Source organism: Amblyraja radiata, chromosome 16 (assembly GCF_010909765.2).
Source record: "Amblyraja radiata isolate CabotCenter1 chromosome 16, sAmbRad1.1.pri, whole genome shotgun sequence".
NCBI lineage: Eukaryota > Metazoa > Chordata > Chondrichthyes > Rajiformes > Rajidae > Amblyraja > Amblyraja radiata.
This window is the reverse complement of record NC_045971.1, coordinates 11,334,877-11,351,867: the sequence shown is the minus strand read 5'-3', so window position 1 is coordinate 11,351,867 and position 16,991 is coordinate 11,334,877. Positions and strand designations below refer to the sequence as shown.

At 39.2% G+C, this 16,991-nt stretch overlaps 1 protein-coding gene across 2 annotated transcripts in view; it reads left to right on the top strand.

The window, feature by feature from the left end:
* kat2a (lysine acetyltransferase 2A) overlaps positions 1-16,991 on the top strand; it is a 36,373-nt gene that overhangs the window by 8,053 nt on the left and 11,329 nt on the right. For both annotated transcript variants that reach the window (XM_033035082.1, XM_033035083.1), the window contains exons 2-13: positions 1,285-1,408; positions 3,273-3,418; positions 5,150-5,239; positions 6,034-6,215; positions 8,263-8,454; positions 9,179-9,285; positions 10,179-10,289; positions 12,846-12,982; positions 14,335-14,543; positions 15,114-15,240; positions 16,472-16,582; positions 16,701-16,844. In XM_033035082.1, the coding sequence (XP_032890973.1) occupies positions 1,285-1,408; positions 3,273-3,418; positions 5,150-5,239; positions 6,034-6,215; positions 8,263-8,454; positions 9,179-9,285; positions 10,179-10,289; positions 12,846-12,982; positions 14,335-14,543; positions 15,114-15,240; positions 16,472-16,582; positions 16,701-16,844 (1,680 nt within the window). The remainder of the gene's footprint in view (positions 1-1,284; positions 1,409-3,272; positions 3,419-5,149; positions 5,240-6,033; positions 6,216-8,262; positions 8,455-9,178; positions 9,286-10,178; positions 10,290-12,845; positions 12,983-14,334; positions 14,544-15,113; positions 15,241-16,471; positions 16,583-16,700; positions 16,845-16,991) is intronic.

The window sequence follows — 16,991 nt, the reverse complement described above, 5'->3', positions numbered from 1 at the left end:
TGAAACATTTAAGATTTAGGAATATCTACATTTCAAATTTAAATGAATGGTGTAAATGGGCTTTAGTGTGTTTAGGAGGGGTATTTGTGGAAATGAGGCTATATGTACAAAATTAGATGGTGTGTTTGTCCCAGTGAAACAAAATAGTGTCCAGTGCAATTTTCAAGAGAGAATTAGATATATCTCTTTGGGCTAACGGAATCATGGGATATGGGGTGAAAGCAGGAACGGGGTACTAATTTTGCATGATCAGCCATGATCATATTGAATGGTGGTGCTGGCTCGATGGGCCGAATGATCTACTCCTGCACCTATGTTCTATGTTTCTATAACTGTACTGGGTAAAGGAAGGGAAAGTCCCCATCGCACCACAGAATAAAGGTGTCCATCAGCAAAATCCTGTGGAGCAATCACAGACTGTTATGTGGAATGGAATGTGAGCAACCATCTTTACTTTGGGGTGAAAAGAGCAGAGTCCAGAGGCCAATAAAATAAATCAGAATTGAACAGGAACAGCGGAGGAGGTCCTTAGAGACAGGAGTGAAGCAGAGCACGGTGACCACAAACATTCCCTGAGAAACCAGGGGGAGAAACCTAGAAACCAGGTGCAGTTAATGAATGGAACATGCACTGATGGAATGCATGTTCTTTGAGGCGGGGCAAGAGCAGAAACTTTATTTGGGAAAATCTTTGGGGTTGTCACAGTAGGGCAGAGTGAAACTACAGAATTAGGGCATGTTTTAAAGTCGGACAGTTTTGATTTATTGGTATTTGACAAAATAAACACCTGCAGAGTAAAATGCAGCACATTAAATTGCAAGAATAACTATTGTATTTTTAAACTTTAAGGAAACTTGTTATTAAATTAATAATATACCAGCACTATAGTTTTGTGTAAGAAAGAACTGCGGATGCCAGTTTAAATCGATGGTAGACATAAAATGCTGGAGTAACTCAGCGGGTGAGGCAGCATCTCTGGAGAGAAGGAATGGGAGGCGTTTCGTGTCGAGACCCTTCTTCAGACTGATCAGTCTGACGAAGGGTCTCGACCGGAAACTTAACCCATTCCTTCTTTCCAGAGATGCTGCCTCACCCGCTGAGCAATATAATTATGATATCTTACTAATTTGTTTCAGCTACTTTTCCAGAGGTGAAAAACAGCAGAGTGTGTTCCTCTCTATCTTTTTAAAATGAAACAAAGTATGATATGTTTGGAATATATAATATATTGGTCTGACTTGTGTTTGATGAAAATGTATTATTTTAAATCTCATTTCTCTCTAGGCTAATGATACCTGCAAATGTAATGGCTGGAAAAATCCCAACCCTCCTACGGCCCCAAGAATGGATATTCAGCAGCCAGCTGCCAGCCTAAGTGAACCCTGTCGCAGTTGTGGCCACACGTTGGGTAAATATCTTTGGAGATTGAGATTTCACCTTGACGCTTAAACTTATTGAGGGAATCGGTTGATGCAGTAACTTGACAGATGTCTAGACAATCCTGGGAATAGGGTTAACCCTAAAGCCTATGTTATGGAATAAAACTTTGACTACTCACTCCAGAATTTAATTGTTAAATATTTTCACCTCTCTTTGAAGGTGCATACAAAAAAATGGCTACTCTTCTAGTATCTCCATTTGAGGCAGTGTATCAAAATTCGGTAACTTCCTGTAACATGCTAATGGTCTTTGCTGAATCAAAGATGCTGCACAATTATTTTTAAACTCATTCAGTTTTTGGGGCTTGAGCAACAGTGGCAAGGCCAGCATGTTATTGCCCATCCATAATCCCCCCCCTGAGAAGATGATTAGCTGCTGCCTTGAAACATAGAAACATAGAAATTAGGTGCAGGAGTAGGCCATTCGGCCCTTCGAGCCTGCACCGCCATTCAATATGATCATGGCTGATCATCCAAATCCGTATCCCGTACCTGCCTTCTCTCCATACCCTCTGATCCCCTTAGCCACAAGGGCCACATCTAACTCCCTTTTAAATATAGCCAATGAACTGGCCTCAACTACCCTCTGTGGCAGAGAGTTCCAGAGATTCACCACTCTCTGTGTGAAAAAAGTTCTTCTCATCTCGGTTTTAAAGGATTTCCCCCTTATCCTTAAGCTGTGACCCCTTGTCCTGGACTTCCCCAACATCGGAACAATATTCCTGCATCTAGCCTGTCCAACCCCTTAAGAATTTTGTAAGTTTCTATAAGATCCCCTCTCAATCTCCTAAATTCTAGAGAGTATAAACCAAGTCTATCCAGTCTTTCTTCATAAGACAGTCCTGACATCCCAGGAATCAGTCTGGTGAACCTTCTCTGCACTCCCTCTATGGGAATAATGTCCTTCCTCAGATTTGGAGACCAAAACTGCACGCAATACTACTACAGTCATTCTGGTGAAAATACGTCCACAATGCAGTTGTGAAGTGGGCTCCAGGAATTAAACATGGTGGAATTGATGAGATGGTGAAAATGGTGAGATATTTCCAATCAGAATGGGGTGGGGCGAACAAACCATTTTGTGTTCCCAAGCACGGAAGCACTTGTACTACTCTGTTTCAGGAGGTGGCTGGATGAGTAACCAGTGCATTTATTAGATGGTCCATAGATTCCGCAGTACACGGTAGGTGGGATTAATTAATGTTTAGGTGGTGCATGTAGTTTTAGTCAATTTGGATACTTTGTCCTGGGTGGAGTTGAGCTTTTTAAATATTGTTGGAGCTGCTCTTGTTCAAGAAATTGGAGAGCATTTCATCATACTCTTGGTTTCTGCCTTGTAGGTGGCGGGAAGACTTTGAGCGACTGGAAGTTATTCACTTCTGACAGAATATCCATCCTCTGATCATTTTTATAGCTCCAGTATTCATGTTGCTAGTCCAATTGAGTTTCTGATCTTTGGTGATATTCTGAGGATTGTTAGAGATCGTTGTTGCCTACACCACTTATCGGTCAAGGCCTCATTATTGGCTAAACCTTTTGGGCTGCTGAATGTTTGCAAATGAAATTGAACATTGTGCACTCATCATTGAAGATCCTTACTTCAGATCGTATGGTGGAAGGGAATTAATTAATGAAGCATCTGAAGATGTTTGGGGCCCATTACATTATCCTGAGGATGGCCTGGAGCCGAGATGATTGCATTCCAAAAGCTGCAAATCAACCTGATATTGAAGTTGTTTTAGAAATAAGATCTAGTTTTAAAATAATTAACTAATATTTTTTAGCTTTTAATGTTTGGATTTGTTATGTTTGTGTGATTTGTTTGATCATTAGCGGACCATGTTTCTCACCTGGATAATGTTTCAGAAGATGAGATTAACCGACTGCTTGGGATGGTGGTGGATGTGGAGAATCTGTTCATGTCCGTTCACAAAGAGGAGGACACTGATACAAAACAAGTGTATTTTTATCTTTTCAAAGTAAGTTTAATTTAAAAAAAAATTTCAATGATTTAGTTCATCTTGATCTGAGAACTTGAAGCAGTAGTTCTATATTTCCTATGTTAAATGGAATATAGCATTTGCAAAGCCATGAGTGGTGACATTTGACACGCTTCCTTTGCTATATCTAGAGGAAATGCTGCAGTGACAACAGTGTGATGCAACATTTGGTTTGAGTATATAGGAAAAAATATAAATGAACTAATACATTAAAGTTTATGGACTAAAATAAACCCTTGGTCCCTGAATTTTTTTGAAATCTTAAAATTGCTTTGAGTGAGCATGTACTATTGCACTTAGTTTTTATTTCGAGGAGAAGGTGGGGGATGGCCCAGATATATTTTTTCAATGCAGAAAGTACTTAAAGTTCCTTTTCGAAGTGCAGTTACTGATATAAAGCAAGATGATATGCTCAAATGGCAAAGTCCCACAAACCAATAATAAATGACCAAATACTTGCTTTTATCTCTGGGATTTGTTGAGATGAACTATATATTTATACAGTGATATAACTAACAATGTTTCAATGCTGATTAATTCTCTCTGACTCTATAATAGTTTATCTATAGATGTTATAATGAGTTTTTGCCTAGATGTCAGAGGGGATGAGTCTTGGGGATTCTAGCATTCATACCTCACCACGGAGCTTGTACTTTCACCTGTATTTTCTCTGTAGCTGTCTCTCTAATCTGTACTTTCTCTGTAATGCTGTAATACCATATTCCGCACTGATATTTTCCTCTTTGTTCTTGTGTTTGGCTTGATTGTACTCGGTAGTTTGATATCACTGGATAACAAGTAAACAAAGCTTCTCAATGTCTCTTGGTACATGTGACAATAATAAACCAATACCATATTATATTGATATTACAACCTAGATAATGTGCTCATATCTTGGTTCAATTCATAATTTTCAATCCATAACTCCAGAACATTATTGCCAAACCATGTAATAAAATTAAATGAAAGCAAGAATGCAAGGAGCAGAATTCGTTTGAGATAACAGATTTGGAATTTCTGATGGTTGGACAGACCTCGAAAGCAAATGAGACGGGTCTCATGTTTAATTTAATTTAATTGATGTTTAATTTAAATCTAATTTTGAGTAGTATTTGTCCGCATCTTAAAGTAGAATTCTTAATGAGAGATTAAAATAGTTTTCGTAATTAGGAGACGAACAAGATGCTATTATCTATGGGGGGAAATGATGAGCGAGGATTTTCATACCAATGGTAAATTTTGATTCAGATTCATGATTTGAGGACCATTGACATTATTCTGTCACCCATAATTTAAATCTCAAATCTTCTGTCATGAAGGCCATAGATTGTGCAATGGGTTAGAAATAAAGGCAATTAAGTTTTTAAAAAACAGTGCTTAACCTTTTTTTAAATATGGCAAATTCCTATTTGAGGGATAGTTGACTGATTCTGGAACGCAAATGAATTGGGACAAATTCATCAATGGCCTGATCAACCTATTACCTAATCTGTGTGTTTATTAATCTGTTACTATACTGTGAGAAATGGGCAATTTGTGTTTGATCTTGTTACAATTCAGTTTCTTGAGGGAACTTGAAAGTCATGCAAAATGTAGAACAATAGCAAAAATCTGAATATAATGTATGCTTCAGACTGAAACTGTCCCATTCTATTTTTCTTCAATATGTTGAATTAAGTTAAGAAGCTGACACGTTTTCTCTCTTGTTAGCTTTTACGGAAATGCATCTTGCAAATGATACGTCCTGTCGTGGAAGGAAAGTTGGGAAGCCCCCCCTTTGATAAACCAAGTATAGAGCAGGTGAGATTTTAACACTGGAAGCTTAAGTGAGATTCAATTGTAATGTAGAGAAGAAAATCCTTATTACATTTATGTCCACATTGAGAAGGAGCAACATAAATAAGTTATGATTAAAAGATCGGCACTATGATAATGATGCGATAATCTAAAAGTTGCTTCATATTTTGGAGGATAAATCTTTGGGAAAGAAAACTACTCTTTATTGTTATTTTTTTCTGCAACAAATTTCTAAATTTGTATATTGTTTTGTTCAATATCTAGTTACCTGGGTGAAATTTAAATAACCAAGGGCAGTAAATCTTGCTGAAGCATTTGCTGATGTTTCTACCTCCTTGAGGTTGAAACTGATATAATTTAGATGTGCACCGAGCAGTCTGGCTTGATTAAGTGCTTGGGTCTCTGAAATTGGGTTTATATTCATAATTTGTGTTTACTACCCTGATATCACCCAGATATTTACGTGGTTGCTATACAAGCAGATGTTAAGCTAGACACTTTTGTATCAGTCTGTGTTGGGAGACGATCTGAAGCTTTCAGATGAATGGCACAATATAAATGAGCCCTGGGTATAAAATAGCTCCATTTATATTTTCTTGCTGGCAATCAATTTATTCAATCTGCCAGGAGTCTCAGAAGTTGAAATTGGCCACAATGAGCCTAACAATTTCACTAGATGTGCAATGGGCCATTTTACAGGAAACAAAGGAAAAATATATTTTAGAGGAAGACATAAGAATAAATATTGAACATAAATGTACCACAAATATAAATCTTTAATGTTCTGTTTCTCTCAGGGAATTCTAAATTTTGTTCAGTACAAATTCAGTCACATTCCTGCCAAAGAAAAGCAAACTATGTTTGAACTTTCCAAAATGTTTCTCCTCTGTTTGAACTACTGGAAGCTGGAAACTCCATCACAATTCCGGCAGAGGTCCCAGAATGAAGATGTTGATGCGTACAAAGTTAATTATACCAGGTATTGGAAGCGTTAGAGGTTGGTTTATGAGGGTGCTATTGCTGGTTTTACTTTCATATTTGTTTTGTCAAACAGGAATGTTGATATAAGGGAAAGGAACTTTATGAAAGCATTAAGATGCCAGCAGTCCTTTTTAACACTCGTGTACTGTAAAGTCCTTATTACATTATGACATTTATGGTTTCAGTACGATTTATTGTTATGCTGCTTTGATTTAGGTTGCCAAATAATGAGTCTCCTTTTTCTTTGCAACTGATTGAAGTCAGAAATTGTGTTGATTCTGCCACAATTAATTTGAGATGGGAATGTCTAAACCCCAATGGACATGATCACTGTAAAATAAGTACAAGATTTTGTCATCTGAGGCATAGTATCTTAAATCTTTAATTAAAATCCTTCTTGGTAGCCTTAGCTTGGTAAGCAGATGCAGTATGAACCCCTGTGGTGGTCTGGCACAGAAGGAGGAAGGAAATATTATGTCTTCTGAAACTGTCCAGTCTCAAATCTATGGTGCTTCTATGCACACGTTGGGAGCTATTGAAAACTAACATGAAGGTGAAGTAAGCAATTTCAGCTGCACCACTTTGTGCGATTTGAGGATGATTTGCTTCCATTGGTTTTCAAGTGGCTGATGATAGAAGGTGGATGATACATTGTCCTTTGCAGCAGGATTTTAAAACAAAAAATGTTCTACTACAACTGTACAACGTTGGTGAGATTACACATTGAGTGTACGACCTAGGTCTCCTGAGAAAGCATAAACTCAACATAGAGGGAGCAGAGTGATCATTATTGTTGCTGGTATGGCGGCTTTGCAATGTAATAAGAGATTATGTAGAGGATATTCTTATGGGTTTTTGAAGAATGGGAGGTGATCTCATTGAAACAGCTTACAGTGCTTGACAGGGCAGATGAAGGGAAGATTTTTCACTGGTCACGAAGAACTGGCTTGAAAAACAAGATAGCTGACTCCTCCTAAATCACATGGGAAGACAATGGAACCGATTGAAATGCAATGGTAGCAAATTATTCTCTATCTGGATGGACTGCCTAAAATGCAGAGTTGTAGCAAGATTTCTCAATTTTTAAACTCCATTCCCTTTTTTTAATAGAAGACTTGCATTCCATTTGACTTTCCAATTGTTGGATGTAGCTGCGTGTGTACTTTGTGTTTGTACTTGAAGACCTCCAGATCACTTTGTGACAATAGCATCCTGTAGTCTTGTTCCTTTTTAATAATAGACACTTCGTGTTTTATGTGTGTTTGATTTATGCGTTTTTAGAATAATGCACTTGTTTAATTCCTATCGAAGTTTAATTTATGTGCTCCTATTTTTGAAATAACACGCTCAATTTTTTGCCTAGCACCATATGACGGTGTAGTTGCGTGTGGTGTCTGGCATATGTTAAAGTTGCGCACTTTTTGATTCATGAGCTGCATTTCAAGCACGTAACCTCTGTGTAAAATGCAGGGTGCCAGTCTTCTTTCACACCCATTACCAAATTAGATAACCTTGCATTTTCATCACATTCTATACCACCAATCGAATACTTTTCCATTTTCTTAACCTAGTAATATTCCTTTTGCAGATTCTCTATCCTCCATGACCTGCCTTCCCATCTATTTTTGAATCATCAATAAATTTGGCTATTATGCACCTGGTCCTTTTGTTCAACTCACTAATATAGATTGTAACTAGTTGAGGGTGCAACAATAATTTGTGCTAGTTACAACTTTCAATCTGTCAGCTAATTTATCCATACTAACAAAGTAAGCCCAGTGCCTTAAATTCTTCCCATATCCCTCTAAACCTTTGCTATCCATGCCATGTGTAAATGCCTCTTAAATATTGCTATTGGATCTGCTTCCACCACTCCCCCTAGCAGTGCATCCAGGCACCCACCACAAGCTTTTACTATGTTTGTCACTTGCAAAATTAAAAAAATAATAATCCTGAATGCACTGCAAAATTGTTCATATTGATTTTCCTCATATTTATGTCCAAAATCTAAAGTGTAATACTTTGTGAACTTGTTTGTATTCTAGGTGGCTGTGCTACTGTCATGTACCACAAAGCTGTGACAGCCTTCCGCGGTATGAAACCACACATGTCTTTGGACGGACGCTACTTCGTTCCATCTTCACAGTAACCCGACGTCAGCTACTCGAGAAGTTCAGAGTGGAGAAGGATAAACTGATGCCTGAAAAACGAACGCTTATTCTGACCCACTTTCCAAAGTAAGAGGTTAATGCCTCAATTCTGATGTAGCATTTGCTTATGAAAGAAGCAATATCTGGCACTATTATAGAGGCAGCTGCAGCAGAACAGTTTTTCTTTGCAGCAGCCTCTAACATTTTCTCCTCTTCTCCCCCCCCCCCCCCACACCAATCTCTCAATTTTCAAGATGCTTGAACTAAACAAATTTGGAAAGAGCTGGCATAAACAGCCATATCTTGGGAAATAATTAGTATGCGGGCTTCCGGTACCTAGTGCAGGCATTTCTTGACAGAAGTAATTGTAAGACAGAATCAAGGGGACTTGGTATTGCTCCCTGAATGCACATCTACTCCAGCAGTAATCTTTTTAATTGCATGAAATACACGCAGTGAAAAGTCTGTGACCTGGTTTATCTCCCCAGGATGAGTTTTACTAAGAATACTACTTTTGGAAAATATAACAATTCCATATTCTTGTCGATACAAAATATGTTAATGTTTGGATTATTTGATGCTCTGCTCTGAAATGTACCTGTTCCAAACCAGCCAATTTCTGTATAATCTTGACTGTATCATTGTTCTAAATTTCTCTTGTAACCAGCCTTCTTAACTTTAGATGTTTTTACATTGAACTGTACTTTTAAACCTTTTTAACGTGAAGTATGATTTTAACTTAACATTGTTATAGCTTTGCTATTACTGGTGTTTGCTCCGTTTCATCAGTCATTTCAATTTATTTGCGTAGGTTTCTGTCTATGCTGGAGGAAGAGATTTATGGGCTGAATTCTCCAATATGGGATTCTGATTTCACTTTATCTGCTTCAGAAGGAGTGCAACTGGGACAACAGACAGGTAGCTGTCCCTTGTGTTAATACTCATTGTAGGTATATGTTCGTCAGATTCTGTGGAGATCCAGACAATGAAAGTTTACCTGGTACCCCGAGGTTTCAGTTCATGGGTTGGAGCATGAAATTGTTCCTAATTCAGCACGAGCTGGTAATCTCATTTAGTGATAACATGAGATAACTGGTGTGTGAAATTGAAAATGCCTCGCTGTAGAAAGAGGGTGCTCATTCATGGGAGGCAATGAAACAATCTTAATTCAGATTAAAAGGAACTTTAACAGTGCATTGATTTTGCACGCCTGATATGAGAATTGGTTGAATTCCTCAGTATCAACAAACCTTGCCCTGAGTACTAAAGTCATTAATATCCGTATAATTGCCTGTGCTTTTAATTTTTTTGTTTTTGTTGTCCAGGCCTGAGTCTGCTCCCTTGCCCACATGCACTCTCCCTCCCATTCTTCTTTGTTGTTCTTCCTGATTGTATTGATATTTTCTTTTTCTCTTTGAACTGTAACGTTAATTGTTTTCTCTTCCTCCGTTATGGTTTTGAAATACCGAATATTTCCAGTATATTGTTTTTGTTAGATTTCTATCATCTACAGTTTTTTATTTTTGAATATTTACTTATGCCTGATATTCATATAGCAGATTTAAAATTAGTAGTTTAATGCTGCTTCAGTCCTTAAAGGATTAATGTATGTTGTACATATTAATTTGAAAATACAACTGCACTGCAAATATTTAAAAATATTGTCATTTAAAAAAAAAAAAAATGTGTTGAGCGTGGGACCCTCTTGATGTATGTTGGACAACAGGTCATGTTACATTACTTTGTTTGCTTTAATGCAGGGTGTATGAAACTTTGTATTTAGGAAAATAATACTGTTATTTTGCTTTCAGTCGTTACTCCATCTCCAGTGCCTAGTAACCCTCCATCAAGCAGAAGCATCAATAGTACCTCAAGTCCAGCATCCATCAGTGTTGACATGGGACTTTCTGAGCCAGCATCAGGTAATTGCTGCATTGCTGTAATCTGTAAGTAATGTTTTCAAATCTGATATTAGAGCTGGACAATTTTAAAGCATTGTAATGTGATTACATTACTTGTACTTTTCATATAAAATGATGATACAATTCTTTCAGTAGTGTCGCATCTGTTTGGAATGTTTTTTATAAAGTTTGTTCTATTTCAATTAGGCGACACCCACTTAGCATAAGTCAGTCTTTGAATTGGAAGGTTATTTAAATTGATGAGAATCTGTGTCAGTTTGGAATGCTTGGTACTTGTTGAGTAAGCATCTGCAATTTAATTGAACAAATGGATATGAAATATCGTGTAACAAACGACGTTGATAAAGACTTACCGAAATATGCAAGATTTAACCAAGTTGCCTCTAACATTTGGTTTTTATTTCCCCCCAAAAATGTAATAATGCATCTTTGACACTTGATGGCATCAGTCCTCTGTTTATACATATATTTTATTGGTAATCGACATTCTATTTTATGAAAATATTTATACTACTGCAAAATACACCATGGTTCAGAAATGTTCTGCTTAAGTGTACTGACATGAGGGCTAGATTTGGAATGCTGATGGTAGAGAAAATACAAGTCGCCAAGAAATTAACTTCTGGAAGAAGCTAAGTGCTGGAGTAACTCAGCGGGTCAGGTAGGTATCTCTGGAGAACATAGATAGGCGACGCTTTGGGTTGGAATACTTCTTCAGACTGTTTATAGTAGAGGGGCAAAAGCTGGAAGAGTGGTGGGGGCAGGTGAAAGGTAGAAACAAATGAGGGAGATCATTGGCAGATGGATGGGTAAAGGCCGGAGACTTAGTTTTTTTTGTTTAGTTTAGAGAAACAGTGCGGAAGCAGGCCCTTCGGCCCACAATGTCTGCACCGACCAGCGATCCCTGAACATTAACACTACCACACACACACACACACACACACACACACACACACACACACACACACACACACACACACACACACACACACACACACCTACACACTTGGGACAATTTTACATTTTTATACCAAGCCAATTAACCTTTCAACCTGTACGTCTTTGGGCTGTGGGAGGAAATGCAGGTCCCGTGGAGAACGTACAAGCTCCGCACAGACAAGTACCCGTAGTCAGGATTGAACCCGGGTCTCTGGCGCTATAAGTCTGTAGCTTTGCCACAACGCCACCATGCCACCGAGACGAAAGACAAAGTGAGATAAGGATGGAAGAGGCGCAGAATGTGAAGCCAGAAGAAGGAATATAGGTGGAAGGTGAAAGAGATGCTGCCGGACTCAGTGAGACACTCCAGCACTTTGTTTCTTTTTTGTAGACCAGCATCTGCAGTTCCTTCTGTCTACAAATGAACTTTTGGGTTCTCTTTGTATTACATTAGAGTTACTATGATTGCCTTCCAGGGCAGCCACAAAACTTGTTCCAAATAAATCAAAGTGCTGGAATAAGGTCTGGCAGTATCTCTGGGGAACATGGATAGGCAAAGTTTTTGATTGGGACCCTTCAGACTCTCTATGTTGTCCAGAGATGCTGTCTGACACATTGAGCTACTCCAACATTTTGTATTTTTGCACAGGATTCCAGTATCTGTAGTGCCTGCTGGCTACATAGAACTTGGGGGGTGGGTGTGGGTGGAGAAAATTTGGAGAACTCAATGTTCATACCTTTGTGTTGTTAGTGGAATATGAGGTGTCCCTTCAGTTTGCCTGCGGCCTCGATCTGGCAATGGAGGATGCCCAGGACAGAAAGCTCAATATAGGAAGAAGAGTTAAAATGATTAGCAACCAGTAGATCCAGTAGGCCTTGGCAGATCGAGTGCAAGTGTTCGGCGAAACGATGGCAGAGTCCACACTTGGTCTTGCCGATGTATAGGAGGCCACTTCAGGAACACCGGATGCAGTAGATGAGGTTAGAGGAGGTGGACGTGAACCTCTGTCTCAGCTGGATCGATTGCTGGGGTCCCTGGATGGTGGTAAAGAGGGCAACTAGCCCACACGACCCTAATCCTATCTTGTCTAACTTCAATCCACACAACCTGGGGTCCCTATACCGCCTCCCTCACCTTCATCCTGAGACCCCAGGTTGTGTTGATTGAAGTTAGACAAGGTAGGATTAGGGTTGTGTGGGTTAGTTCAAGAACCTGATAATTATAAGAAAGCAATATTCCTTTAAAGAGCCGTGTGCCAATTCAGACTTCTGTACCTCCTGCAAGATGAAAGCAGTGAGAAGAGGGCATGGACCAGATGGTAGTAATTCTTGTTGATAGATGCCACCTTCTAAGGCTGCACTACCTTTTAATGCATTTGATGGTGGCGAGGACTGTGCCAGAGCCCACTGCCCTGCAGCCTCTTGTGTTTCGTTGTTGGAAGCATTGAACTGATCCCAATCCAGTTTGTACATAATATCCTTTCAAGACTAAAAATCACAGCTGATACTCCATATCTCGTGTGGCAGTGAAATAATTGTGAACCGTGGTTCAGCTGACCAACTGGGACAAAATGTATTAATGTTGAATACCTTTAGTTGGTGTATTGTACTTTACAGGAGAGAAAAGGAAGCTGCCTGACACCATGACCCTAGAAGATGCAAAGAGAATGCGAGTGATGGGTGACATTCCTATGGAGCTGGTTAATGAAGTAATGCTGACGATCACAGATCCAGCAGCTATGTTAGGTCCAGAGGTGGGTTAATTTTTAATTTAAATGATTAAAATGTATGCTACTAGTCATTTGATGTGGACTATGGCGGTCGGTACAGATGTCCTGGATGAATCTTTGCAATTATTGACATTCAAGATACTTTACTTTTTTGTATAACTTCCATATGTTTTACTTGGGGCGGGAGGAGGGGAAGAAAAGTTGTAGGAAATTCTGATTCAGGATGTGAGTTGTTTGTTGCTTAGCAAAAGATAAATTGATGCAACATAACCTGTTTCCCAAATATTTATTTACAAGTACACACCCCAGTCTGCTTTAATGGTGCAGAAGTGGAGATGGTCGAGAGCTTAAAGTTCCTAGGTGGTTAATGGTTCTTTTATTATCACATGTATCAAGGTACAGTGGAATTCATTTATTGCATACCGATCAGTAAGATTATTGCCCTACATAAGTACAATCCCAATAAGTATTGTATTCCACTGCGTTCATGTGTAATAGTCACCATTTTCAAAGTCCCAGCTGCAGCTCGCTATGAACGCCCGTTGCAGTCGCCGCCGCTTCCATTCGGATCGCCAGTGAACCATTGGTTCTCTCCTTGCTCAGCCTTCATGCCCGCAGCCGGCTTTGAGGGCATGGAAGGTGACACCCCCAGTTCTCCTTACTGGCCCTTTGTCCAGCATCCTCTGCTGTCGCCGACTCTCTCCACCCTCCAGTTCCTGGTCTTCAGGGACAAGCAGGAGATGAGCCTCGGCCCTACTCCAGGCACGCTTCCCGGTTCTGCGGCGGGCGGGCTGGACCTGCTCGTATGTAAAGGATGATCTCCCAATTTACCTCGTTGCCGATTTTGCACTTGTTTTTATCTGCCCCTTCTCTGTAGCTATAACCATATTCTACGCTCTGTTTCCTATCGCTGTTGTTTTCATATGATATGATTTGCGTGCATACCATGCAAAACAGTTGTTCACTGTAGATAGACACAAAATGCTAGAGTAACTCAGCGGGACAGGCAGCATCTCTGGAGAGAAGGAATGGGTGACATTTCGAGTCGAGACCCTTCTTCATCCAGAGTTGCTGCCTGTCCCGCTGAGTTTCTCCAGCATTTTGTGTCTATCTTCAATATAAGCCAGCAGCTGCAGTTCTTCACTATCTCAGTACACAGTTGTTCACTGTATCTCTGTTCACATGACAATAATAAACCAATGCTAATTGCTTAAATAAGGCTGTATTAACACTGCAGTTCTTTTAATGTTCTGCTCTGGTGCTCTTCCAGAATAGGTTTGCATGCACTGTATTGAGCTCATTTATTCTCCAAGGAGAACTGAAACAATTTAAGATGATTATTAGATTCAATGGCACTTTTTTTGGATCTCTTTCAGACAAATCTGTTGTCAGCAAATGCAGCTCGTGATGAAGCAGCACGTCTAGAAGAACGAAGAGGTGTCATTGAATTTCATGTCATAGGAAATTCACTTTCTCAGCGATCAAACAAGAAAATAATGATGTGGCTGGTTGGCTTGCAAAATGTTTTCTCTCATCAGTTACCACGAATGCCAAAAGAATACATCACACGCCTTGTCTTTGATCCGTACGTACATTTGGAGCTCTGTTTCACTCGTACATTTGTAGAGAGACGTGTACAAATGAACCTTTCTAATGTGTGCTCTTTTATAAATAATGAGAAAATATATGGCATTGGCTTTAATAGTTACTTTAAAGTCAAGAGGTGTTATTATTAGTAGTGTGCAGCCAATTGTTTTTAATTTAATGTTTGTGATGCAGTTCTGTTGCAGGGAGTTCAGTGGAAGAACATATTACATACGTTATATCACAACAAAATGTGTTAACTTTGGGGTTTCCTATGTTTTACATGCAAGTTCTGGAATTGCTGCCATTTTAACCAGTACCAAACATTAGCTGACAGCAAAAAGAACGTGACACATACTGGACAGTATGAGTATAATTACGGTTTAAAACATATAATTTGAGATTAAATTTCTCATAAACACGAATTGGTGAATATTTCACTGTTACTGGTGTAAGCTTGGCAAATAATTGTTTTGAAATCGTGAGTTTTCTGAATACATGTTGTAATGTTTTAGTAAACTTTCCGAATGCTGTTCAATCAAAATGTCATAAAATCGTACTTTCACTGCAGGAAGCACAAGACTCTGGCCCTCATTAAAGATGGCCGAGTTATTGGAGGAATATGTTTCAGAATGTTTCCCACCCAAGGATTCACTGAAATTGTATTTTGTGCTGTGACTTCCAATGAGCAGGTGAAGGTAAGAGATAAGTCCCTGTAGTGCATATCTGTGATTTGTAATGATATACAAAACTCAGCAGTTATCGGCATGTACAGAGATGAACCTTCAAAGTTAGAGGCAGAATTTGTCCAAATGCTAATTGCTTCAGATTTTTTTTTTTTTTTTGTCAAGCTCATGTTATCCTTAAATCTGGGTGTTCTTGCAATTAATTCTTCATGAAGCATTTTTCTCCATTTATAGTCAGCAAAAAATGATATGAAGGTTGTTTGAAAGGTTTCATCCTTTAAACATATTTATTGGCCTTTCATAGTTTGTTTTATAACTAAAAATAATATTTCTGTTACATGTTGCATACTAAAATAGAATGAGGTGAGGTTGGAAAACTGTAAAGGATGTGTTTCTTGAATGCCTACAGATTTAACCACAAGATTCTTTAAAAAGTATTTTGTTGTGTTCCTACCCACGGGTATTTTTTTTTTCTGGTGTGTCACAAGGCTGCAATCTAGGAATGTTGCTGGGCATAGTGGGGGAGTGAGAGCGATTACCTCTGATTGCAGGGGTAGGTGTGTACTGGTCCATTGATCACAAAAGTGAATGGGATTTTATGGTTGGGAGAGTGGAGGATGCTTTGTTGGTAGATCTAAAGGAAATACACGGTATTTCACAGTGGTCTCTTCAGGCCGCTGCCACTGACAGGATGAACTTGGTCACCGTGGCTGTTGAGGGGGGAGGGAGCCCCACGATAACCGTGCGCATCTTGTTGGAGGCAGCAGCATGAAGAAATCGCTTTCGGCCAGGGTTTACAACGTGAGCCGCACAACAGCTACGTCAACTGGGCGGAGCAGCAGCTGGTGAAGAAGGTGCTCAGTGGTGCACGATGAGTAAGATGTCGGTGACTCAGCCAGGAGTTGCTCTCAGCGGCCTCCTTCGCCTTCCCAGTGGTTGCACTGAAAGTGGCCAAAACTGGAAGAGCAGCGAGCACGGGCAGCGCTTTTATAGCTATGAAGCTGATGGGAAGCCCACCTCCCTTTGCAATAACACAAGTCACTCAAGAAAAGGGACCACCTACTGTGGATTGTTTAAGTATGAGTTTACGTTACTCACCTATTATGCAAGTCGCGGAGTGCCTGTATATATATATATGTATGTGTGTGTGCAGTACAGTTTTCATTTAATGTCATACACCCATAATAAGCATCAATAAATGCATAGAACATTAAAGAAATAAATAAATATTAATTCACCCCAGGGTTACGGGACACATCTGATGAATCATCTAAAAGAATATCACATTAAACACAATATTTTACACTTCCTGACCTATGCGGATGAATATGCCATTGGCTACTTCAAAAAGCAGGTAATGCCATTTAGCTCTTTTTTTTCTATAGAATAAAGAGAAATGTAATAAAAGATCAAATATAGGAGTCGGAAAACGATATTGAACTTTTCTGTACATTATCCTCTCTTGTAATCAGGGTTTTTCAAAGGATATAAAAGTTCCTAAAAGCCGGTATGTGGGTTACATCAAGGATTATGAAGGAGCAACGCTGATGGAATGTGAACTTAATCCCAGAATTCCCTACACAGAACTGTCACATATAATCAAGAAGCAAAAAGAGGTACATCTATCACGTAACTTTGCAGACCAACTTGACTTGAACTCTCTCACATGTGAGTGCTTCTCGTCGAGTCATGAGAGTGATCATGCCGACATGCGCTGATTACGGCAATAACTTTAAATAACGCTTTCACCACTCAAAAACGAA